The 26,876-nt window shown below is 42.1% G+C and overlaps 1 protein-coding gene across 1 annotated transcript in view; it reads left to right on the top strand.

Annotated features, from left to right (window-relative positions):
• Positions 1 to 26,876, top strand: part of KIAA1549L (KIAA1549 like) — a 122,683-nt gene that overhangs the window by 58,738 nt on the left and 37,069 nt on the right. Inside the window, exons 4-13 of the mRNA XM_086893240.1 lie at positions 1,077 to 1,189; positions 3,114 to 3,333; positions 4,960 to 5,093; positions 7,367 to 7,529; positions 10,245 to 10,304; positions 11,718 to 11,869; positions 13,288 to 13,459; positions 16,618 to 16,781; positions 22,366 to 22,556; positions 26,264 to 26,388. Coding sequence (XP_086749366.1) covers positions 1,077 to 1,189; positions 3,114 to 3,333; positions 4,960 to 5,093; positions 7,367 to 7,529; positions 10,245 to 10,304; positions 11,718 to 11,869; positions 13,288 to 13,459; positions 16,618 to 16,781; positions 22,366 to 22,556; positions 26,264 to 26,388 — 1,494 coding nt within the window. The remainder of the gene's footprint in view (positions 1 to 1,076; positions 1,190 to 3,113; positions 3,334 to 4,959; positions 5,094 to 7,366; positions 7,530 to 10,244; positions 10,305 to 11,717; positions 11,870 to 13,287; positions 13,460 to 16,617; positions 16,782 to 22,365; positions 22,557 to 26,263; positions 26,389 to 26,876) is intronic.

The raw sequence follows: 26,876 nt of genomic DNA, 5'->3' as shown, positions 1-26,876 counted from the left end.
CAGGACCACCTGTATGGAGGGACAGCCCTGTGAGCCGGGATGGTTTGGTGCCTGTGTCGCTGAAGAGGACAGTGCAGTAACCTGCCTTGGTCCTCAGCCCTGTTTATGCACAGAAACCTAATTCTGTTCTAATATGGACACCTAATTCTATCATTACAGATCTACTTGAAAATATATTTAGCATTTAGAATTGCACACTTCAAAATGGGAGGATTTTGAGTTTTCTATATGAACAGTGCCACTTGTGGCTCTGTTTTTCGTGGGCAGCTTCTCCTTAGCTGTCTCTTAAAGGTGCCTGGAGGGGTACCTTGCCCAGGCTTCTCATGGACTCCTTTTGGCAGCACAGCACCAGAAGATGTGTGTGTCTTGGAGATCTCAGCAAGGAATAGGTACAGAAAAGAGTTTGTGACCTTACATGATACAGGCTACAGTGAAATAAGCAGCTTTTGGACCTAATGTGTGTTTGTTAGCTGCTAAATATCCCCATCAGTAGTGTGATGAGTACAGCAGCAATTTCTAAAGATAGAAGTAGCTTGTGTACAGTATATGATTGAAGGTACTAAAGCACAGCTATAAAATTCTTTCTGCAAACTATAAGAGCAAAAGAAGAGGGTGATAGGTTTATTAAAGAAAGCATACAAATGCTGCCTAAACAGAAGATAATTGTAACAGTGGAGCAGCAGATTTCTTTTATGTAACTGTGGCCATGAAGATGTGGAGCTTGCCTGTGCAGCTCTGGCTCAGTCCCCTGGGGATGCTGTGCCAGTCTGTCCTCAGGCAGCAAGTGGCCTCGTGCCTCCTTGGAGAGGCAGCATGGCAAAGACTTCTTGTTGCTGCTAAAGAAATTGCATTTGTTAGACCTTACTCTGGAAGCATGGAAACAATGGGCTATTGCCATGGGATGAATAGGGAACTCAGGAGCTGCTGAGCCCTGGCAGTTCTTGTCTTTGGAGCTGCTGCTAATCCAAGCTGCTTTGATGATCCCTGCACAGCCAGCCCCGTGTAAAACAATTAAAGAAAGCAAACAGGAGCGTGGTGATGTCTCAGACCACCCTGTGGCTTTTGTTGCTCCACAGTTCTGTTTCTGAACACAAGGAGGATGATGATCAGCAATGCCTTCAGGGAGAGTGTGAGAAAAGGCCTCAACCAAGTGCTGAGACAAGCTTTCAACCAGAACGTCAGCGCTCAGGTAAGCGTGCTGGGCTTTCCATGCATGGAAAAACCATGTGGTTTTCACCAGAACAGCTCCCCCACCAGAGAACCACAGCTGGCTGCAGCTCCAGTGGTGTCTCTGGATGCAGGAAGCCTCTTGAAGGGGAGCACTGAGATGACTACAGAGAGCAGGCAGAGGTGGCACCCACCCTGGTCTCTAAAAATACAGGGAATACCGCAAAGCTTTTAGCGGCTTATTTGATGAAGAAGAGAGAAATGCAAAATTCTTTTTAGTGTGCTCTGGGAAATGACTACTGACAGCAGTTTCTTCTTCTCCCTGCAGCTCAGGAGTGACTTCTGCTCAGGGCAGCCAAGTGCTGCTGTGCTCAGCCTGGATCAATGGCAAGAGCAGGGCTGGTAAATGGGATGTCACTGCTGTCAGTCCACCCCCTGCTTTGAAAACCCAGTACCTGACAGGTGCAATTTCACAGGGACAAGAAGCCTGAGCAGGGAGAAAGCACATCTCACTGAAAATAAATGGAGGTGGATGTGTTCATCTCACCTTGCAGCTAAATTGCACGAGCCTCTGCACTGCTGTGTGTGAGAGCAGGCTCGGGAGGGCTGCCCTTTTCCTTGGGACACAATTTCCTCTGCCCTTAGGCTGGGGTTTGTGCTGTTAAGCCCAAACTCTGGGAAGGAAAAAAGTAATTTTTCTCAAAACAGAGGTCATCAAGTTGACTTTGGTCCTCATGCTTTATTGCTGCAAGTGTGGAGGATGTCAGTGGGTTTGGGAATTATGTGTTCCTTGGCAGCAGCTATGAAAGCTGCCAGGTTTCATCCCCCACCTTTTTGAAAACTTGAGAGGAGCTGCCTTCTTCTAACAGAGGAAAACAGCTAAAACTTAGTGAGGAGGACCAGTTCCAGGGGTAAAACATTTTGGAAAATGCAGAATTTTGAGGTAAAACTCAGCTCACGTTTTGACTCACAGTCTGTCTGTTCTTGTGGTTTGGCATTTCCACTCGTATAGGTCCACTCATAGACTCAGCCAGCTGGGACAGTACAGAACAGGAGATAAGAGACAGCCCAATCAAATATTGGAAACTTTAGTCCTTCAAAAATCTGTCTGGGAACCTGCAATGACAGAAACACGCAGGAAGCCAGTAAGCTTCAGGCATGGGGTAGTGTTAGCATTCAGGAACACAGTCACAGAATTATTATATGAAGGTGTTTTATTAAAGAGCTCTGGGTGTCAGGGGTACACAAACCCAAATCTGACCCAGCTTGGTTTTGAGCTGAACATATTTTATTATCCATCATTATATAACTTACATATTAATTATTAAACTTACATTGTTCTATTGTATACATTGATTTTACCCAAGCATGGATTTCTTGTGATCCCCCTCAAACCCCTAACATTGTTCCTCATGATTCTTTAAACAATAATTATATCTAATCACATCTAACAGTTATATAATTTATCATATACTGACTCCACAGGTGCAGTTTCACATGATCTTAGCAAGCACAAGGCCTAACATTTCCCAGGGCCTACTTTTAACACTTTTCCCAGGGCTTGCCAAGCTTAACTTTCTTCCTAACTCCCCAAATTTTCTACGATTTTAAAATCTTTTACTATCAGTAGTTCTCTGTGTTTTTCCATGCATATGTAAAATGTCCCAGTGTCTGTGCACGAACGAAGGCCCAGCCTAACCTGGAGGTTTGCAGCTGTGGTGGCAGCTCTGCACTCCTTCAATTTGGAGCCCATGCTGCATGAGCTGAGCCTAAAACTCTCTGAGCACTTCTGCTCATACCGTGTCTGCTATGACATTGATCCCACAGTGGGGATTACAGGATAAAAACCCTGCAAGGGGTGCACATTCAGGGTGAGAAACCCCATCAAACTTTGGCTGAGCTGCCAGCAAAATAACAAAATCACATTCTTCCCCTGTGTGTTTTAGGTGGAAATCCTGGAGCAGTCGAGTAACCTGACGGTTGGTTACTACGTGACGAGGGGCAGGCTGGTTTTCACGCCGGCCGCGGTCACTGAGAAGCTGCTCGCCTACGGCATCGGCAACGCCACGGCAGACATGAAGCAGCACGTGCCACACCTGCAGGCTGTGGTGGCCCTGGCCCTGCCCTGGCAGCCCCTGCCTGCCTACCACTTCCAGCTGAAGACGGGTGAGCGAGGGCTGCCCTGCCCGGCCCGGCCGTGAGCTCATGGAACAGTGCCCAGACACTCTCTGGGCCACGGCTCTGCTTTGGGTTTGATGGCCACAGAGGCTACCTAGAACAGAGGCTAGGCAGTGTTAAAGGAATAAAGTGGCTAAGGATCACCTTAGCTCTTTTTTTAAACCTTTTTTTTATTATCTTTAGTATTTAAGCATCAAAGGATGCAGCTTGGGCAGGGCAAGAGCCTGGCTGAGGATCCACCCAAGATGGACCCAAGCTGGGCCCTGGGTCAGGAGTTTCACACTTTGATAGGTTCTGGTCCATTTCCACATTGGGCTGAATTGCCCAATTGCAGCTGCAGGTGATGCAGTCCCATCCTCCCAGATTGCTCTCCTCAATTCCCTGCTGCTTGTGCTTTTTGGGCGCGGAGCTGCCACGGTGTCCTTGGCTGTGGGGCTGGAGAAGGATTGTTGTGTGTGCCTGAGCTGTGAGGAGAACTTGAACACTTTGTATGGAGTTCAGAGTTACTGATGCACTGCAGGGTCTGGAAATGGGAAAGCTGAAACTGAAGGCATCAGGTTCAGGTGTTGCTTTCCTGTGGGCAGCCCTGCCCTTCCCGGTGCTCTGCTGCCAGGGCCACAGGCACTGCTGTGAGGGTGATGCCTCAGGATTTTAGCTTTTATATTTTCCACGTATTTGTAATCCTGCAATTCCTTAGTGTCTACCTCTAAACTCCATATAGAGTGTTAGCTGCTGTTCTCCCAGTCTGGTCAGACAGAACAATTCCCCTCCAGGCCTGGGAATCCAGGACACCTCACTATCTCAGGCCCTGGGAAATGCAAACAAAAGTGATTTGAAGGGAGAAAATTTGGGGTAAATGACTTCATTACCTGCAGCTGTAATTGGAAGATTAACCCCCAATATACAAATGGACCAAACTTACAAAAGAGTGAAAAACTGTGACCCGTTGTCCATTTTGGGTGCAGCCCTTGGGGGAACTTTGCCCAAAATGTACCTGAAGGCCCTTCAATAAATAGAACTGCTTTTTATTCCCTTAGTTTTGCCTGGCTTCTGTTTTTAGGTAGTCCCAAAAAGACATTAAGGGGAGGTGGCAGCAAGCATCAGTGCAGAGTTATTGCAGGCAAGGTGAGCACAGAGTGCTCTGAAATGATGTATTAAATGATAAAAAATATTTCTTGCATGTGTGCTTATAATGTTAGTATACACATACTTCTGGCAATTAAAGATAAGTGCATTTTTCCTAGAGTGAAAATAAAACAGAATCACTATTATGATTGATAGTATTTTTCAGGACCAAATGACCTGCAAGATTTAAGATTATAACTTGTCTTTTGGAATGACTTTGCTTACTCCTGGCTCTGAGCAAGAATATGCACAGTGAACAGACCCTACCATCTTATAGATCATTGCAGAAGCAATCTCCATTTGTTTGTGGAGAGTATCAGCTCTAATAATGCAATTTAATTCTTACATTTTGTCTTAATTAAGGCTAATTTAGTGCAGTTCCTGGAGTGGAATTATTTTCACCCACTTAATGTGTAAATTGATCATTTTTTTTCTTGGTGCTGCAACTGAGAATACTTTGTCCACATGCTAATGCCTTCCTTTTTCCAGAGCTGCAGTTTGTGGGCCAAACTGACAATATTCAATCATGCAAATTTGTTCAGACCATGGAACAGAGACTCCAAAGGGCATTTCAGGATGCTGAAAGAAAGGTCCTCAACACCAGCAACAACTTAACTGTTCAGGTACGGTGTGAGGAGCTTTGCCAGTACCTGTTGCCAAACACTGCTGGTTATTCTTTGCCATGTTTATGTTTTTATTCCAACACAGTGCCTTTGCTGGCCACTGTGAAGGGAAGTTTATGTTTCCATCTGCAATAAGATTGTTTTATGCATTGCAGGAAAACTTGATTTATAGAAGGCTGTTGCTTTTCATGAATTGGAGTTTTACTCTTTGCAGTTCAGTCATATAAATGAAATTCCAAGTATAAAAACAGAGTCTTCGAAATTTATGTTTTTATTGAACATGTTATTCTGACACATTAGCTGCTTTCAGAGAGGCTATTCAGGTAAAAAGATGGTGCTAGGCACAGTTGTTTAAAGATCTGTAATAATGGAATAGATTTCTTTTGGTATGCATTTCAATTCCACACTCATGGGCACAAATTCACCACAAAGGGTGTGATTTTTACACACCTTCACATGTAGAGTGGGCCAACATTCTTATGCTCTATGCCATACTTCAGGAATAAAGAAATGATCCTCTGGGCAATATTATGGGTCTGTTTTTGATTTATGATAAAACCATGTATGGATTGTGTTCCTCAGAAGGAAAAAAATTGCCATCAGCACTCTGCTTAGTTATTTTGGTGCTGTTTCTTGTGAGCTTCTGTTCAAACTGGAGGAGTTCAGAGAGGCAGCAAAGCACAGGGCAAGAGAGGGCCTACCACAGTAGGTAAAGCAATTATCAAGCTTTTCAGTAGCTGAACCTGAGACATTGAAGGGAACTCCATGGTGCCTAATTTGCTTGTGGTGGAAGTGGCAGATCTCACAAAGCACCTAAGCAATTTTGGAAAGAGCCCTAGAAGAAAGTAGTGGCTGTTTTTGTGGGCATTGCCAATTTAAGGAGAGATAGGGTGGAGGTCCTGGAGGCAACATATAAGCTGGGAAGTAAGAGGCTCAAGGGTGTGATCTTCATGATAAATTTTTCTGAAGGCATTCCAGTATCATGCAAAAAGACTAAGTCTGTGCAACAAAACATTGTATGAGGGCTTTAGATTAATTGAAAACTGGGGAACAGTTCTGGAGCAGACAGAGCCAGTACAGAAATGGCCTTGCTGCCCTAGGAGAGTAGAGGGAAGGTGGGTAAAAGGCACGAAGCATCTTCCATGCAAGGAGAAATGAAATTGGCCATGTCTCTCCAGCCATGAGCACTGTAGTGAATCAGGAGCTGTCACTTTGAGTTTCCCATAACAGAACTACTCAGTTTTAAATAAAAAGAAGCATCCTTTCACATACTATGTGATAAAGGTGTCCAGATATAAGTGGAGAAAAAAATATCTAAATTACAAAAAACATTTGGCCAAAGATATGGAATAAAAAGTCATCAACCATTTTTAAACCCAGGCATATGATTTATGGCTCTGACACAGCTATGGGATAATCTCACACTGTTGAAAGTCATTTATTCCTCTTGTCCTGTGCTAACTCTCCAACCCTCTGCTCCAGACATTTGTAAGGGGACATTGGCTAGGCAAACTTTTGGTCTGACCTTGGGCTCTTCTAATGCTTTTTTTTACACCATGATTTCTCTTTTAACTTGATGATCCAAACCATAAAAATGGGGTATTTAAAAAACATTTATGAATGCTGTTGGGCCTACCTATCAGTAGCCAAATAACCCCATCCCTCTTGCCCTTGGGCATAAGTTTTCCAAGAAAACATGTAGGTTTTGTTCCTGGTGTTTGAGAATCTCATCCAGTACTTGAGTCCTCAAAATGTAGTAATCAAATTTGGGCTCAGGAAGAGACTGGCACTGAGCTAGAGTGGATAGAAGAGCAGGAATTCAAATGATATTAGGAACAGAAAGGCATGATATCCCTTAATTTCATACTGAAAATGTGTGGGTCTAGAAACAAGCAGTAGGAAGGCAGCAAAGACAGCAAGATAAACAGGAAAATTTCTCTGAATCAAGCACTGGATGATTTTTCTGATAAGCATCCTCTCCCTCATCCCACATTTCCTGGGAAAATCAGGGGAAAATATTTTCAGTCTTGACTGCACCTTATCTGCCTTCTGCTGTCCTCCAGGAACCCTGCAAGTGCTAAAGCAGGGATTAAAGTATCACACAAGTAAAACTGAATAAGATGTAGGTAATCCATTCTTCAGGTTAACATTTCCCCAATTTCTTTGCTCTGCCTTGGTGTTTTGGGGTTTTTTTTTTTGTGTTTTTTTTTTTTTTTTTTTTTTTTTTTAATGAGCTGAACCACAGCATCACATTATTTTTGCCTCTGTTTCAGATATTGAACACCTCCAACGTCTCCCAAGCTGTCACTCTGTTTTACGTAGTGAAAAATCAAAGCACAACTCTAAATGGCACTATTTCCAGCAACCTTCTTAATCAGCTGTCAGCTGAGCTGGTGGGTTTCTACCTCACCTACCCACCTCTCACCATTGCTGAGTGTAAGTATGTGCTTCCCAGCATCAAGATTAGCCAGCACCACAATTTGGCTTTGTTGTTCAGCTCAGGGATTATAGGTAGATTTTCTGGCTATTTTTTAAACTGTATTTTGCTAAAAAAAAAAAAAAAAAAAAGTGGGGGGAGGAATTAGATGATTATTTTTTTTTTCCCCTGTTTATTTTGGCCTCTAGCAATGCTGGTCAAAAAAACTAAGGAAAAACATATATAATCTGTCAATAATAAAAAAAATAAATTCCTGTGCCAGGTTTCAAACAAAATAAAATTTTAGTTTTGTGAAAAGCAAAGCACAAAAGCCCCCAGAGTCTTCATTTTAGGAATGCTTAGCACATCACTGAACGAACTTTAGCTTCAGCACTGCCCTCTGCTCCCATGGAATCACCAGCCCTGGTGGTGCTGGGCTGGGATCAGGCTGTGAGTGTGTTTTTGGGTAGTGGGGTGAGCTCCATCTGTGCTTCTATTTTAGAAAGTTGTTGTTGCATTTGCTGAGCAGCATCCTCAGTTTACACGTGGTGCGAGCACTTTGGCATCGACAGTTTTCTTGCGTTCCAGTTGCTGTGAAGGCTCTGAGGTACAGAGAGCTGGTGTGGGCAGCCCCTGTGGTGTGTGTGCTCTCTGAGTCTGCCTGCTAATTTCTTTAAAGTGATTAAAGGGACAAGACACTCGATTATGGGGATTTCTGTTTAATCTGCTTTGTAAATGTGATGTGTAAAATTAAGCTGGCTGCAGACTGGAGTTGTGTGTTTGTGAGAAGAGACAGGGACATGCTGGGTACAGCAGTGCAGAAGCAGACTGAAAGTGAGCACTGGGGAAAACAAAAATTGCCTTTTTTTTCCTTTTTGTCAGTCCATTTTGTTTGCAAACAGCCCCAACAGCAGAGAAATGACATGGTACAATTCTTCATCGGTGACTTCTGTGGGATAAGTGGTTTCTCCTTGCTGTGAGGCAGTCAGGAATCACAGCTAACTTAGGTGACCGTGCAGATCTTTGGGAAAGGAGGTTTGTATGCTGTTCTTGAGGCATTGCCTATCAAATTACAATATTTGGATACAAATATGTGAAACTTCCCTGTAAGCTCTTGCACTGTGTTGGTGCACTTTCGAATCAGAGTTCCCATCACGGGGTAAGAGACACATCTCAAGGTGGGCTTGTGTTTTCATAGAGTCATTCCACAGGCAAGAGGAGGCAGAGAGAGAGAGAGAGAGGCTGTTGATAATGAGTGTGGTCATGGATCTGGAAGGGATGTCCCCCATTCCTCATCAGACAGGCTCTTTTCCATGGCAGGTGGATGCCCTGTGCTCAGGACATGTCTTCAGGGGCCATCCACGAGCACAAGGAGAAAGGTGGAGGAAGTTTGATGCTGGCTATACTCAGTTCAAGTGTTTGGCCTCCAAAATAGGCCTTTTGCACAGGAAGAGGATTGTGGTGCTTCTCACAAAGGCAATACAGGGATGTGCTTGGTAGTCAAGAGCTGTGCAAATCATTTGTCACACAGCAAGTCTCGTGTGGTACTGCAGTTCTCTGCTGATCCCCACACATGATGAACAGACCTGATAAAGTCTTTAGCAAGTGTTCCTTTAACAACTAGTGGCTTATATTTCATTTTGGAGCTCTTGGTTGTATTCCCAGTGTAGCAGCTGTACTGCAAACTCATGAACTTAATGCATGCCCAGTGTTTACGGCTCCAGACTGATAGTGTGTCTGGAAAATGTTTTCTTTGAGGAGTGTTTGATGCTTATTCATGTGGAAGTGTAGTTGTCTCAGTTTATCAAACAAATATTGAGGTTGTTCTCCGAGCATGTTATTTCCCAGTAGGCTCCAGTGGCTCCTCCAGAGCCTTTGCAGTCTGTCATGGAAATGCACAGCTCAGGGCATGCTGTGAAATCCTCCTCAAAAGCAGCTGCACAATCAAATCCTTTGCAATGTTTACTATTCCGAGTCACTTTGGGGTGTAAAAATCAAGGTGACTTCGTAGCAGCCTATCAATGTGCAGAGCACGGATGTTTTCTGAATGAAGTTCCCGGTATTAATCTATTGAACAAACCCTGAGCTGTGTAATGAATTAGCAGCATATTGAGCTTTACAGCCTAGTGCACTTTGGAGATGGAGGAGCTAACAAAAGGCATCACAACAGCAAATATCAGCTTCTCACAGATGCACACACATATGGTGGGGATGCCTTGGGTGGTGCACAGCGAGAGAGCACCGCGCTCGGAGGTGTGCTCGCAGTTTTGTTAGTCTCGTTTGCAATCCACGTGGAGTCTGATCCTGCTATATTTTCTTATTATTTTAGGCTAAAACTATGGTCTGGGCTATATAAGAATTAATCCAGGATCATCATGGAATCTCATCTGGTTTTCTGCAGGGGAGAAAGCAGCAGAGATCAATTTTACCTATTTCACCTCTTACCTATCCTTCTTGGTTCTGGGCATTCCTGGGCTTCATCCCAGACTCTGTCCCAGCCAGTATTTTGGCAACAGGAGATATATGTTCTACTTTGTATGGCAGTGCTTCTTCTGTTTACACCTGGTGCTCTTTTTCAGACAGAAGAGAAATTGTTACCCTGAAAATTATGCTTTTGATCTCCTCTTGGGCCATAGTTCAATTTTATTTGTTGCTGTCTGGGTAGCCAGTTTTGGGATGCATAATGTGTAGGATGTTGGAATATTATGGCATAATTTAATCTTCTATTTTTAAAGCTTTGGAGTATCCAAACCTTGATGTCTCGGAATCAACTAGAGACTACTGGGTGATAACAGGTACTTTCTAATGTCCTTCCCTCCTCCAGGCACTCCAGGTAATAATTTTTAGTGCTCATTTGCATGAACACAGCAGTGCAGCAATTTTACACAGAAATAAGTGGCTGCCCACTGAACCTGCCTTCAGCTGGGCAAATGTGCTTATTGTCACTCTGGGGCATAACTGATGGATCATCTTGAGCAGTGACATCTCCAGTGACCAACACCCACCTCAGAGTTTATAACACTTTCTGAGAGTTTTGAGACACAAATAGACACTTTTTTTTTTTTCTTTTTCAAGACCCTGGGACATGGATTTAAATCTGAAATCAAAAGAGACACATAGACATAACTCTGGAACAAAGGTGAAGCTGTTACAGCAAGGAACTTTGTTATGATTTGCTGACTATCTGGGTCCAGGGATTTTTGAATGTTTCACTTGAAGCTCTTAGGCTTCAAAATACTTCTTTTATCAAGTTGTTTCACAGGTGCCACATTCTCATGCACAATCACTTTGACTTCAGAAATGACACCTGGGCAAGAAAGAGACCCTTTCCCTCAGACATCTTTGTGTGATACCAGAGCCTTTCTAGTTGGTGTGTCTGTACCTGGAATTGTTTAATGCTCAGGAGAGCAAGAACAAAGGGCTCTGACATGAAATAGACTTGGTACCAGTTCCACCTTTACATAAATTTGAAATAAAACATACGTTTATGCATAGATTATGATCCTCTGAAGGGAGTGGTACAGCTCCTCCCAGTATGGACCCTGTGAACCTGATACTCCATTTCTTGCACTCTCTGTGATGGATTATTATTGATATTACAATGGAAACTGTTTTCAAAAAGATCCTGGTGAAGATCCCAGAAGACTTTTTTGAAATAATACTCTAAAAACCATACATATGTATCAATTGAATCAGCATATCACTGTTTTTGAACTTTAGAATCCAGTGTCTTTTAAATCTTGCATTCATTTATACTTCAGAAATGTTTATTCAGGTTTCTCTGCTCTCAAACAGGATATTTTGTTTGAGACTGTACAAAATCCAAACTTCAGAGTTCAAATTCTCAGGATAGAAACTGGTTAATGAGAACATCTGGCAATAAGCATAAATCCAGCAGCTCTCAAATAGGTTTGAACCTAATTTTTACATTGAAGATCATAGAGTAGATGCTCCCCTGAGCCATTTTGGTAAACTGAAGGCCTAGAAATGGTATTTTGAGATTTTTACTCTCTGAAACATCACTGGTATTATCTGAGATGAGCAGTGCAGGGACTGAAACAGAAGTTATATCCCCACAGGGAATTACTGGAAGGGAATAACAACGTCCAGGTATTTTTCTTCCCGTCCCAAACCGTCCCACAGACCCCGTGCTGCTTCACCTGGCCGTGCATGAAGTGCTGATATGTGTTTTTTCTCCTTTCCTACAGTCATCCAAGGGGTTGATATTGCTTTGCTGGGGCTGAACAACCAGAGCTTTGCCAGACTGATGGAGCAGCGCTTGGCCCCGCTGTTCATGATGTCCCACCAGCAGGGAAAGCGGTTCAGACGTGCCACTACCGTGGGCAGCTACACCGTGCAGGTGCTCAGAGGAGCTGTGTTCAAAAAAGTGCTTTGCTTGCATGTGTCCTGCTTCAATCTCCTGTAAAAGACGTGTCTAACTAAATTTCTTGGCTGAAATTTTCCTGTGTTTCTCGTGGATATCAAAGCAGCGAGGGCAGAATGCCTGGCATTGCTAATCGTGCCTTTTTCTGCTGCCAGCCGTGTTGGCATGCCTGTCATCCTCCAGAAATCATCATTAGTTAATCAGTGTTCATAAATATTTTCTCTCTGGTTGCTATGAGGATTGGTACAAAGTACATATTTTAGCACATTCAGCATAATGAAGAGCTCCAAGTTTTTTCTTCATGATGGAAGTTTCCTAGGTAACTCAAAGCTAGAACTTATATTTTTTTTTTTTCTTTTTGTTGGGAAAAAATGCAAGAAGCAACCTTTATTTATGCAGTTAGTCATCAAATCATGTGGCCCCAGATCATGTTATGAAGTAGGGACTTCAGACCTGATTAATTTATTAATCATCTTCCTTTTATTTACAGCATTTTGCATTCAGTATTTTGAACTGATCATATTTTGTTTTCTCAACAATTAAGCCAACCGATGCTATGGGCAATTAAGAGATTTCCTCTTCAGTCTTCAAAAATTAGTAATTTAAAAAAAATTAAATTATGTTTTTCAAGAGTTGTTTGTTGTAAGGCAGAAACCCAAGTTATTATATTTCCCATTTGCCCACACAATTCTTTATATTGTTCCACTGAAAGAATTTAAAAGAAGGAACACATTTTACTTGCCAAAAGTGTGAACCTTTGTAAAATTTTAGTCCATAACATAATGGAGAAGAATCACAAAACTACTTTTTCTTCTCATCATTTGAAATGTTTGACACTTTTTTCCACTCTCAGAAAAGTCAGAGGTACAATGGAAAAATTCTGACAGTGTTCTGCAGAATAAAATAGGAAAAGCAAGATTCCTTTCTTATCAAACCTGTTATATCAAAAAAATAATGAGTATAGAAGGGAAATGTGAGGCTGTTTTTCAACTTCAATATGCCAGTAAAGTACAGTTTTCAGTATTAGAACAGATTATAAAATTTCTCCCTTTACAAAGGACTGTAATGTCCAAAAATTTGGTCCTTTCCTCTTTACTGAACGCTTTTCTTAGTGTAGGGTTTTACCTTAGGATTATGCTTAATTATTTTTTAAGAAAAACATTAAGAAAAATTAAGAAAAATTCTCTGACTGACTGATTTAGCATCCTGAAGGGGAGAAGCTCTGATCCTATGAGAATATTTGCATGGAGCTTATGCTTTTGGGAGATCTTGAAGGAGTTCCCTGTGGGCACTGCCTCCAAACAGCTCCTGGCAAGTTTTGCTGTGGCATAATGCGAGCACAGTTTATTTCTCTTTCTCTCCTTATTTATTTATTCGTTTTATTTCCCTTAAAGATGGTAAAAATTCAACGTATTCCAGGACCCAAGGAGCCAGCTGAACTAACATATTACACTTTATACAACGGGAAGCCTTTGCTGGGCACTGCAGCTGCCAAAATTTTGAGTACAGTTGACTCCCAGAGGATGGCCCTGACCCTGGGCTACGTCATCCAAGTCCAAGCTGATCGTAAGAGTCCTTTCAAAAATTCCATGCTTAATCATTGTTTTATTCCATGAGCTGAAAGTTGAAGCTTGAACTTCCACAGTTTCCACTGTGGGAAGTCAGAATTAATTCTGCTGCTGGCAAAACCACGGCACCACAGACTAATGGGGCAAAGTTGCTGTTCATATAACTTGACCAAAAAAAGTAAAATGTGGTGGCTATTAAGATGTCCCTTATTTTTGAATTGATCAAAATAGTGTGGGGATAGATTCTTTCTATGTCAAAGGTATTGGGTTTTTTTTTTTTAATAATGATTTTCACCAAGAAAATGACATGGTTGTTGAAGATATTGTTAAGACACAAATCAGAAAAGTGGAGTTGAAAAGAGCTACTTGTGCATATGGGCGGCTTTCTGATTCAAGATATGATAGTATCATTCAGAATAACGTGGCCAAAAATGATCCATTCTTGAAAAGCAAAGTGTTTTCAAATTTCTCTTTCAAGACCTTCATCAGTTACTGAGTGATTGTGGACACAGGTTTCTTTAATTTTTGTGGTTTTTATTGTAGCTATTCCTATATCCAAGGCCCATAGTCATAAACCTGTGGTGAAGCTTGGTGTGTTTTTTCATGCTGTTCACAGCTCAGTGTACAAATCCATGTACAAAGTGCCAAAGTACTTCTTTAGAAGGAATCAAAATTATATAGTGGAGTTCTGCACTGGATCTCCTTACTGGTGAAACAGCACATAAAATGGGTATCCCTGGTGCACTTATATCTGCCTGCAGGAGTGGTGAAACTGAAATAATTATGTAAAATAATGAGAGGAAAAGAAGAGACCACTGTAATAAGTAATTTTTATATCATCCATAAACTCAGGATTGAGTACAAAGACAGAAATATGATAGAATTCCCAGAGAATGCACCCTGTACTGTATCTGATTCTTGGTTTGATCATGGTCTGCTACTGATTTTAATTCAGCTGAACCCGAGGGTCTCCATTCCATAAATCCCAGCATTTAAATTCTAAATAATTTTGTTTTCCATGAAAATATTTCTCTAATGTATTTTTTCACTAACGAAGATATGGATACAGCAGTTTCCTAGCTCTTTGTGCAGTGATGTGGTTTATATTTATGCAGGTATTTAGGCAATTAAGGAATCTTCTGCTCATCATCTAACTTTGTATTTCCATGGTCTGATAAGGCAGCCTTATTCATCTGTAGATTTTCACACCAGCCACGTAAAAAGAGAATATACAGAAACTGAAAATGTGACCTGAGGTACCAAAGATTCTGAAGGCAAAGTATTTGAAATGTAGGAGATGATTCCATCTTTATACCTTATTATGGGAAAAACCCCAATTTCTTTCCCTTTGGACACGGTTATTTGCAGTCTGTCTTTGTATTGCCACAGAAAATAGTCTGTGTGGATTTCATTTTTGCTCATTATAATTTCTGTTCTAGCAGAATGAAAAGTTCTGTCCCAAAATACTGTAAGAAAAGACATGTACCCTCAGGAGCTCCATGGCTGGGTTAAACAAGATGGAGGAATAATAACACAAAATATGGATGTTCCTGTGTTATGAGCCAGAGACTGAGTTACAACAGAATGAAAGGCTTGTTTCAAATTCCACTGAAGTCTTACTGAGTCAAATGAAATGTGGGTTGACTTTAGGTCACATTGGAGTCTGGTAAATGAATTAAAGATGTAAATTAGGACTCCTAAATGTCTATCCTATTAGCCATAAGATCATCATTTCCTCTGCTTCCCTTAGAAGGAATAAATATCATTATTCAACCATTGTTTGCTGCTTCCACAGCAGCAGTCTATAATTAAAGTGTCTGTTATTTGTTAAAATTCAGATTCACTTTCCTTCCCCACAGCCCTTTCATCCCCAAACTAAATGTCAAAGTCAATAATTAAGAATTCTGTGAGTCTGCTGAAAAGTGAACCCTGAAAGTCTCCAACCTGGCCTTTTTACATCCTCGTGCTCCAGCTCTGAGCTTAATGTTCCTACATCACCCAACAAACTTCACTGGCTTTGCAAAAAGTCACAAATCTACAAAGAGAACAGGCTCCAGCCAGGCTTCCAGCTGGAGAACTGAGGAGTTCCTAATGACTGCTGCAGAACAAGCTGGTTTACATTTGAAGTCTGATGCTGAGAGATGCTGAGTGCCTCTGACAGCTCATAAGCTCAATGACATTTGAAAGCTCCGGTCCCCCAGGAAATGGGAGCGGCTGCATTGTGCTGGTGTTCTCAGCATTGCCTGCCCACACCAGCAACCAGTGCCACAGCAAAATAAACACCAATATCGTGGGGAAATCCGCTAAATATTTCACTGCAGTTAAGTTCAGCATTATGAGGAGGTTGTCTGATTGTTTTTCCAGAATGAAATGAGAGAGCTGGGAATGTCTCACGGGAGGATCTCTTACGTGTGAACAAGTTGAAGGTTCATACTCAGGGAGATTATTCTGATGAAATGGAATCTAGGATGTTTTTGCATCACTGCATTTCTGAAACGTACCCTTTTCCTTAAGCCATCTTTAATACATCTGCAAGTGGCTCTTTCCAACCTCATTATTTCCACTCTTTCAGAAATGAAGAATTCTTGTTGACCTTAACTATGATAAATTATTTCTAGAGCACCAGAGAAGCTTATTGATATTGATATTGATGATATTCAAACTGGTTTCATTGTTTTTTAAAAAGCTCTGCCAGTTTGCTCCTGCTGAGCCAGTCAGTCTTTGACACCATGTATGGACTCCATGTGTGCTCTTTTAACACACATGCTGAGGTGATTTGCTCTAAGCTGGGTTTGTGTTTGAAAGAGTTAAGGATGCATTACTTGCACCTTTTGTTTGTTTATTGTTTAAATGAACCATTGGAGGGATAGCTTATATGGCATCTATCTTGACTTTGGAGTGGATGTTGGCTTTTGCATGTAACCAGGTAACTTAAAACTAAGAGAAGGGAGCCCAGGGATTTGTGAATTCAACAGTGTTGCTGATTTATCCTTTTTTTTTAAACTTTTAAAGTAATACAAGGGTATTCCCTTGCACAGAAAGCTAGATTACTTACAGTGCTTTTGTACTAATTTCTACATGGAGCAACTGAGGGCTGGGAGCAACAGGAACCTTGCCCAGCGAATCTTACCCATGTTGGTTTGCCTTTTTCTGCAGCTGTGGTGAAGAACCCCCCAAACAACCTGTGGATCATCGCAGCCGTGCTGGCTCCCATCGCTGTGGTCACCGTCATCATCATCATCATCACCGCCGTGCTGTGCAGGAAGAACAAGAACGACTTCAAACCAGACACCATGATGAACCTGCCTCAGAGAGCCAAGGTCAGTGAGCCAGCTCTAGATCCAGGAGTCCATGTGCCTGCAGAGGCTGTGACCCTTGGGTAGATGGAGCTGGAGGATGTTTGGAATTGGAAGGGTTGTTAGAGCTTGGATCAGCACATCTTCTGTAGGACCTCAAAGCCCCTGGCCCGAGCTGTTCCTGCCAGGTGGGAATGTCTGAAGTCTGACTGCAATTCAGACCTGACCCTAAGCAAAACTCTCCTGCTAATCCAGAATAGACATTCTTTGAATTTCGTTTTTCTCCTACTGCTATTTTTCTTTTAGGTGTTTCAGACTTTCCAATTTACTTATGTATATTGCTGACTGGGTTCAAACAATTACATCTTTCTAACAGTTACTAATCCATATCAATTGCAAGAATTCTTTTTTTTCCCAAATCAAATGCACTTCCAGCTTGATCCTCTGACAGAAAAATGTCACAGAATATTGTTTCATCTCCATAGTGAAAAAGCCTGTCCTCTCAGTGCTGCTATTGATCAGCTCCACCCAAAGAAAGGAGTTTCTAGCCCATGGAGCCTGTGTGTAATTCAGACTGATCCTTTGCCCTTTTAGCTGGCTTTGTTCTTCTCCACTGGCATGGGATTGAGATGAATATTTTTTTTTGGTTTCTTAATGCTACAGACAGCAGGATTATTGAGATTTCAGCTCTGTTGCTTCTGCTGAAAAATGTAGATTGGAAGAAGAGTTGAAGGAAGGCAGGAGGCATTTGACAGCTCTTTTCTCCTTATCTTAGGTTTGTTGCAGATGGATGCAGCTGGTGCCAGTTGGAAACCAGACATTTGTATCAAAAATGAAGCAGAAAAGACATTTCTCTTTTGGTTCCAATGTGCTCTTTATCCACTATTATCCATCCAGTGATAAGATTAGATCTGCAAAAGTGATATATGATATCACAAACACAAACAAGAATTAATATCACTGCAGTGCTATGTGATGCCCCATTGAAGCCCCTAAAATGCAAATTATGCTTTATTAGGAGCTGTTGTAAGTGCTATGCACCATTTGATTTTTTAATGTATAAACTGGGTCCCAACTAAAGAAGAAAAATAGGACAAAACTTGTACATTATTTTGAAGTACCCATCAATATGGGATGCTTAACATCTGAAGAAAGTTCCTATTAAAAAAAACCAAAACAACAGCCAACCTACTTCTGGTTGAGGCTAGAGCACAGGAGAAACTTGGAAGTATTTTCATATTCCAATCCATTGTTTTTAATTCCAAAAAGAAGTACAAAATTGGACTCTATCTGATCTAGAGAAATCAGATTTAATCAGGCTGTAAGATACGTGCTCAGGTTAAAGCCTGTTTGGCTTAACAAAACCAATGTTAAGGTTTTTTTAAATGTAAAATTTAAATTTGCATCAGTCATCAGTGTATCAAATGGGAGCTGGGTCTGCAATTGCTGGAACATTTTGGTTTTGTTTTGTTTTGCTGAGCTCCCAGCACCCACACCAGAGTCCTTTCAGGAGATTTTCCTGCAGGTTTGTTCCCTTTGCAGCTGGAATGCAGAAGGTTCCCTTCCAGAGTGCGTTTCCCCTTTCCGGTTTGAGACTCCATAAAATTGAATTTAATTCATTATCTGAAAAGTGATGCATTTCCAAATGAAAGCTAAATTGCTTTCCATTTAGTTTCACGATGATGGCTCCATCAGAAAAGTTCTGCCAGATCTAGGGTTGACTCCGGTATATGGACTGTGGAAGATAAATCCTGCAGTGGGACTGGGAGTGGACTGGTTTGGTCATTTCTGATTTCAGCATCTTGAATTAAAATAAGGCTAAGAAACATATTTTGAGAAGATAATGAAAGAAGATCATTTCAAAAAGAATAATCTTAGTTTTATTTTTAATTCCAGCGCTAGGGATAGTGGTAATTGCTTGAACTGTAATTGCCATATTTCATGTGGTTTGGCATGAGCACATATCCATGTCACATTTAAAATGACTCTGTCGTATTTCACGGCTGAGCAAAGTGCCCCAGACTGCTGATTAATGCTGACTCTGCTGGAAGCAGAGTCACACTGGAGTGATTTGTAGTTTAAGCAGCCGTTTTAGGATTTTGCTCCCGTGCATCCAAGCCGCACTGTGGAATTTTGTGATGCCTTGTGGACATCCAGCAGCCTGCCTGGGGAGGGGAGCAGGATGTGATGGGATTCCTGCCTGCTGGGCTCTCAGGTGCGTTTGTTTGCTGTGCTGGGGCTCCAGAATCCCTGCTCCAAGGGGATGGGCAGAGCAGAGCTGCTGCAATCCTGCGGGAGGGAGGCTGCGGGTCCTGCCACATCCCTGCGGCGGGATCCCTTTTTTATGTATTTTTTTTTATATATATATATATATATATATATATATATTTTAACATCTTTAGTGTCTTTTTCATGATCATTACCAGCACAAAGTGTTCCAGAAGGAGGCACGGACGCAGAGCCAGGGTAATGGCACATTCAGCATTAAATGTGTTTCACAGGGGGAGGTGAGCAGGGGATGGAGCAGAGCAGCAGCTCTGCTGCCTGAGCCTGCTAATTAAGGCGTGACTTCTGTGCTGTGGCAGACTGAAGGGTAAATAAATGAAGTTTGCAAAATGACCTCTGGTACGCAGCGTACTTTATGGGATCTCTCTTGGGAACTGTGTTGCTGTTCCGAATTGCCTCAGCAGTCAGGGACATCTGGATGCAGTTGCAGGGAAAAGGAAAATAGAAAAATACCTTTTTTTTTTTTCAATTTTCTCTCTAGCTGTAAAATGAAAAGTAGTATAAATTCAAATTGGTGAAATTCTGATGGGATTTTATTTTAATGCTATTTCAATGCTGTTTTTATTTTAAGCAACTGTTTTTGCTTTGAGGTTTTGGATGGATGTTAACTTTTGCTTCCCTTGCTTTCTAATTCACAGCATGCATTTTTAAAGTCTAGAATCTCATTTGTTCCCTCACCTTTTATTTTTTTTTTAGACCATGAAAGAATAAGTTTGCAGGTAAAGAGAGATAAGATCTGTAGTCTAAGACACACAAACAAAAGCAAGTGCTGCAGGCCATGGGAAAACAAGCTTTATCTGTCCTTCCTTCCTTCCTTCCTTCCTTCCTTCCTTCCTTCCTTCCTTCCTTCCTTCCTTCCTTCCTTCCTTCCTTCCTTCCTTCCTTCCTTCCTTCCTTCCTTCCTTCCTTCCTTCCTTCCTTCCTTCCTTCCTTCCTTCCTTCCTTCCTTCCTTCCTTCCTTCCTTCCTTCCTTCCTTCCTTCCTTCCTTCCTTCCTTCCTTCCTTCCTTCCTTCCTTCCTTCCTTCCGCCACTTCCCTCCCTTTTTCATTACAAGAAAATCATTCATCATTACAAGAGAAAAGTATCCCAGAAACAACTCTCTGTATTCAGTCTGCCCTTTGCCAGTCAGTGTAACCTTGTGGTGTCTCTCTATCAATTTATTATTTCAAAAGCAATATTAGAATCTCAGTCCTGCAGAATTTGTCAGTATTTTGGAAGTGCTGGACGTTTGCAGTGCTTCAGCGGTGCCTGATCGTGATTTAGCCTTGCCAGTTCCCTCCAGGGGTGGCAGAGCCATCTGCTCCTGTGGGCTTTTACAGAGCAGGGATCCAAGAGCAAATTTTATTTAATGCAATATGTCTGCTGATGAGGATGACTTTCTCAGCTCTCCTTTTATTGCAGTTTGTTACTGGACATGGTGGTAAGTAGAACTCTGATTAAAATAATCCTTCATTTTCTTCCTGTGGCAGATCTGAGCTGGGACACTGCAGAATTCTTTAGTAATTCTCATGTCCTGCTGTTTCTGGTTTGGTTTGTTTTTTGTCTGGAGGGGTTTTTTTTTTGGTTTATGGATTTTTTTAAAAATAAGATACAAAGTTGAAGCTCATTTTACTCTTTGAAAGGCATGGAGGGAGAAATAACTGATTTGATCACCTCTTCTCTCTTGTTACCTTCTTTCAGAATATTCAGGGCTGCCTCAACCGACAACAAATATTTACAATGAGGTTGAAAAACATTATTATAGTTAACAGTATTATTATGTAGGACATTGTGCAGCATTTCTCCCTAGCTGTTCTTCACACAGCTTCTGCTTCCTTTCCCTCATTTGCTGCCTGTTTTGTGATTCTCAAAATTTGGTGGCTCATTTGGTGGCTGTTTTGTGATACCCTGCTTGCCATGGAGGGCTGATGATGAGGGCATTTCTCTGATATATTGCAAGTTCCATGGGGGTGATTTGTGGATTTGTCTTTTCCTTAATGCATGGAAGCTTCTTATCAGAGGAATGCTGAAGTATGGAAACACATCAGGAATCATTAGCCTCAGTCTGAGCAGGAGCTTGGGAATGCCATGCAGGTCCACATAAAGAAAAAACATTTTTTCTGTTTCAAAAAGTGCAGAACAGCCCCATTCTTGTCAGACTGAGATCACCTGTGAAATGTATCTGAATTTAGAGCTGCAGCCCAGATTAAGTGAGGGATTCAACAAGAGAAAATGCTTTTCAGAGCTCCTCCTTTTTCTGTGCCAGCAGCAATTTTTTTTCTCCTGCTGATTTGCTTTTGGAACTAAAATATTCAATGATGACATGAGAGGAACCTGGAGAGACTAATAAGTCATGAGCTAATGCTAAAGTATTTCCCAAGCTATGTGTGAGGTTTAAAATCACCACTCTCTCAACTTTCAAGTGTCTTGTGGTCCTTAGTATTTTGTCAATAGTCTTTTTACTTCAGGAAGAGCAACCTTCCCATTTTTGGTAAGTTAATTTTATTTAGTGCAAAGGAAAACATTTTCCAGAAGTGGTCAGGAATTTCTTTGAGTAACCAACAGATAATGCTGGATTTTTTGTATTTTTATTTTTTTCCCCCCTTCTCTTTCCCTTCTAATTGAAAATGCTATTTGGAAAGTCAACTTTTTTTCTAAATGTTTAATTTTTCCATTGAGAGAATTCACCTTTCCTTGGCTGCTTTGCCCAGAAGGCATGTGTTAGTTGTGCTGGGCAAGAACTGCCTTGCTGCAAGGTTCTGGTGAAATGCCACTTCCCAAGAGAAACAAGTGAAGTCAGTAATATCCTCCCCAGTAGGCAACTGGCAAGTCAGGGGAAATCTAATTTCACTGATCTGAAAAAGATTCTTTTCTGGAAAATCTTGCCCATGAAACTTTCTGATGTGTGCCTTTTTTACTTTGGCTTGACTGGGAATAAATTACTCCCACCTCCTTTGAAAACACAAGGGTTTTGTCAGAGAAAGTTTTCTGTGTGGTTTTATTTTTTTTTTTACTCCTTACTTTTTCTTCCACATCCTCATTCTCCCACTGTCTGTCAAAGTACTCTCTGAGGGTGTTACAGCAGGGTAAGAAAGGTTAGCCAAGATCAATTTTATACTAACTAATCATGTCTAAAATGTGTGCAATGGAGATCTCATCAGAAAATTGGTTTCCTTTTGGGCATTCACATGGTAATCGATGTATTTTTACCTGTCACTTATGTCATTTAAAAAGTTAAGGAGTAGTGAAAAATTTTACATTGAATTTGAAAATTTATGTTAAATCTAACACATGCTGGAAATTTCTGTTATTTCTCCTTTTTTTTTTTTTAATTTTTTTCAGCCAGTACAAGGCTTTGACTATGCCAAGCAACACTTGGGCCAGCAGGGAGCAGAGGATGAGGTTTTACCTGTGACTCAGGAGACTGTCATCCTTCCACTTCCAGTCAGAGATGCTCCTGCCTCCCAGGAGAGAGAAACTACCCAGGATGGGAGCACCATCAAAACTGCCAAATCCAACGAAACAAGGAAAAGGTATGGGCTGGCACCTGTGCCTTTCCACAGAGGAAAGGGTTAATAGGATATGTGCTGCTGGTTGCTGTCAGGGCTGGCACCCAGGCTCTGTGTGTGGCACATGGCTCCTCTCCAGGATGTATCCTTGGCATAACACTGGTCTGTGCTGGATGTTCTGCTGCTGCAAAATATGAGATAAAACCAAGTGGAGCCTTACCGAGGAGGTGAAAGGCTTTTTATGGGACTGTTGGTGTTGCGCAAGAGATGAGCCCAAATGAAACTTGAGAGCTGTAGCATGAGCACTAGAAATCTCTCAAGGAGCCAAAAGACAGGTTCTCAGCCACTGTGAATTTCTGTCACTCCACTGGCAGGCTCTGTCACTCCAGAATTGGAGCCAGTGCCTTCACTAGCACCAGGGGAAACACTAAACACCCACTAAATTATGGAAGACCTCTAAATCCAAAGCATCTACAGCAGGACAAAACTTCTGAAGTGTAAGAATAGACTAGATAATGTCAGTGTCCAGGCTAAAGTGTCCCAGGTTCACTCTCTTCATAATAAAGTCTCTAGGCTTGTAGGATCATGGATTCAAGATCCCCAGGAAGTTATCTGGCTCCTCCTCTCTGCTGCAGGGTCCAACACTCCCCTAACTCAACTTTATCTACCTTATTTTAAGGTCTTCCACTGGTGGGATGATCACAACCTCCTCCAGCAATCTGTTCTCTCCTGCCTTTCCTGTCAGGAAGTTTTACCTCAGTTTCACCTTCCCTCAGCCATCAACAGAATAGCTGAATATTTCTTGTCGAGGAGAGGGAAGCTGATTATCCCTTTATCCCAGCTGTTTTGCATGCTTTCAGGCCAGTTTTTACTTGACCCTTTCTCCCTGGTATTAAATGAGAGTGGAGCTGAGGATAGATATTGAAGGGAAGAGAGGAAAATAAACCTGTTAGGTGAACAGCCTGAACAGAGGTAACTGTTTCTATGTAGCTCTCAGACATTACACGGGCCTGGCTTCTTGAAGGGATTTGCTAACATACAAGGAAAGCAGCTGACTAATGCAGAGAAATTCTGGAGAAAACCAAGCCTTCCTAGCTGAGTCACCTCATCTCATCCAGCATTCCTCCCTTTGGAATAATGGGAAAGCGTGGAATACTCAGCACAGTGTTGCTGCACACACATGTTGGATGGGGAGGTGTCAGCCAGCGTGGTGTGGGGCTGGAGGACACACACTGCTGCTCTTCTCGGGGGGTAGACATCCCCAGTGGTCATCAGCTGAGGTTTTCCCTGCAGAAAATCAGCCAGAAGGATCCTGAGCTCCTGCCTGGTTTGTCCTACTCCTTTGGCTGTGTAGTGAATAACCTGGAATGTGGGAAGAGCTGTCTGTAGGGCACACCAGGAGAGAAGAGCGAGCCAGCTGCAACTGGATGTAAACTTATCCTGCCATTCAATGCCAGTGAGGTGGTGTTCACACTACAAGCCATTGAAATGTGAGGTTTAGGTCCTACAGTCCCTGTGAACCAAGCAGCACCTGTCCCCTTCAAAGTCTGACATCCTTTGAGGAAATAACAAATGGAAAATGACCTTGACACCTGCAGCTTGTGCTGGTGCTGGGCAGGTCAAGTCTTTGCAGGAATTGTTCTTTAAAATATTTTGAAGCCTCTCCAAAGCCATGTGTAAACACACATAAAAAATGTAAACCAGCCCTGTTAATTAATCCTCTAACCAAAGTGATTAAGCACTTCACTCAGTCCTTTGAGTGAGTGCAAAAATCCCCCACTTAATCTGCACCCTTTTAAACAAATGCTGATAAGCAAACTCAATCCAGGAAAGTTATTCTCATTATAAAATGTGCTGAACCTTGGTGCCCTTCTAAGCAAATAACTAAGAGTTAGTTTTCCCTCCCTTAGGGTGATTACTTGAGTAAGTGAGAACATGCAGAATTTCAGTATTTTTCATTCCCAGGAGCAGTGTCTGGAAATGGAATTTAATGCTTCCTGAAGATGAAGAAATATTTCTTGACCTTTATGTGTTTGCTCTTTCATTCAGGGTACTTTACAGCCTGAAAAGGTCAATTCAAACCAGACAGCCATGAAGTGGCTGGTAACTGATCAGACTATCTTCTCTGCTATCACCACTGAAAGAAACTTCTCAGTTAATAATGTGAGGGCCACTTAAAAAGGATGAGTATTGGGATTAGTGTCACCACAGAAATCGTTGTGCAAGCTATCCATGCTCTTCTTTCTGTGTTCCCAAGTTGAGCAGATTTTCTCCAGGTGTTGGTCTGTCCCTGGATGGATTTATTTTTTTTTTAACTGGGGTGGGATTATTCATTTAGCAGTGACAGACAGGTTTATAGGGAGGAATCTCGAGAACACTTATTTTCAATAGAATTTCACAAGGAAACCCTCAGGCTGGACTGGGCTGAGTTCTCTGAGAGCCCTGTAGCTGGAAAGAACCTGTTTTAAATTATACATATTTCACCTAGGCTATCTTCAAAAGTGAATCCCCAAGAATTGCTTTTCTTATATTTGTCCCTTGCAGTTCTGCCCACAGTAAATGCTTTCTACTTACACCAGGCAGGGCGGCCAGACCTGGAGGTAAATGAATGTTTCAAGCTGATGATACAGTATTGGCAATGATTTACAGGATGGCTTTGACAGTTGTTTTGTTTTAGTACCATTTTCTGGTTATAAAACCATTGTGACAGCAATAGAATTTGATTTTATTCTTTTTCTCTGTAAATGGAAGCCTCTGTGACTAGGCCCATTATTTTTTCCTCTAATGTAACCTCCTCACATCACCCTGTCACTGCCCATGACAACTCAGTGGTAGATTGCAGAAAGGTTTGTGAGTAACTGCACAGGTCCTGTGGAGTGTTTTCATTCCCTTTGTAGCAAGTTTCACATGTGAAAATAACGTGACTGTGTCTGGATGCAGACTAGCACCAAATGTACTGTTTTGTGCTGTGGCCTGCTTTTCCCAACTTGTACATTAGGATTTGAGTAACTTGTCCACCCCAAAAAAGCAGAAAAGCTGTGGTGGGAGCTTGGTCTCAGAGCACACTGCCCATTTCTGTCCCTGCTCCTCGCTGGGATCGAAGGCACAGAGATTCTGCCCTGCCCTCCCTCCTCACCCTGGGCAGGGACCACTTGCAGGACAGGGATATGCAATTAAAACCAGCTCATTAAAACAAGCATTATTTTAGGGGTTTCAGCCAGTGAGGGCACTGATTTAACCGGGGTATGTACCAAAAGGAGAATTCTCTTATCACCTTGCATACATGCAAAGTGAGTGAGTGTATTTTGCATTTTGCATTTGCATTCTGTGGCTGACAAGAGTTGACTGTAAAAGCAGGCTAAATAACAGAAGAATCGGTTTGGCCACACATCCTAAAACAAAGATCTGCTTTATTTTGTCTGGGTTAATGACACTAAATTGCCAATGGGACTTTTTGTCCTCGGTGGTGGCACTTTTATCGCTGTGGGGCTCATGCATGAGGAGCAGTTGCATTCCAAGCCCTGGAGATGCCCACCAGCCCTGAACTAATTGTCCAAGTCGTGTTCACCTCCCTCCCATCCTTTGCTGCGTTGCTGTTTCCATTCTGCCTCCTTTTGGTACCAAATCGCTGTTGAAAACTCAGCCGTGCAAACCGCGCGAACGAAATAACCTTGAGAGGATGTTTAGGAGGAAGAACTCACGTCCTGCCTTGTTGCTATGGTTACTTGCAGCCGGTCCCCGAGCCAGAACGGCTCCATCCTCAGCAATGGGTCGGGAAAGCCCAGCTCTGGCCGGAGCTCGCTGCAGAAAGTGATGGCACCGCAGAAAGCGGCGAAAGACGAGGGGAGGAAGAGAGGTGAGAAGCGTTCTCTGTGGTCGCTCACACTTCCTTGCCCACACCAGGGGAACCATCTGAAACCAATTTCTCATACCAGCAGCCCCTGGGTGTTCTGTGTGTGGCTCATTTGCTGGGTTTTCTCCTTCCCCTTTACTGCTTTCACTGTTTCTCCACATCCCATCAAACACCGTGGTGGGACTTCCCAAGTTTTCTTGCTTTTTTGTTTTCCCCCTCTTTTTTGTTTTTTTTCTTGGAATACCAGTAAATTAATGAAGATGTGGTGCTTCTTAGTAGAGTTTACAGCTTTTTTTTTTGTGTGGATCCCTAGGATATTAATTTCTTCTGCTGCTGCTAAGCTGGCCCAGATCTGATGAAAACGAATTAATTAGATAAAAATTAATTTGAGAAAGTGTGAAACAGCCAGTGCTTTGTCTTTCCTCACACCCTTGGCACACCTGTTTGTCATTAACACTGTCAGCTTTTCCTGATGCACTGGGATGTCATGC

The sequence above is a fragment of the Cyanistes caeruleus genome, chromosome 6 (genome assembly GCF_971803275.1).
Source record: "Cyanistes caeruleus chromosome 6, bCyaCae1.hap1.1, whole genome shotgun sequence".
Taxonomy (NCBI): Eukaryota; Metazoa; Chordata; class Aves; order Passeriformes; family Paridae; genus Cyanistes; species Cyanistes caeruleus.
Note: the sequence above shows the minus strand (reverse complement) of the source record. Positions and strands in the feature narration are given on the sequence as shown.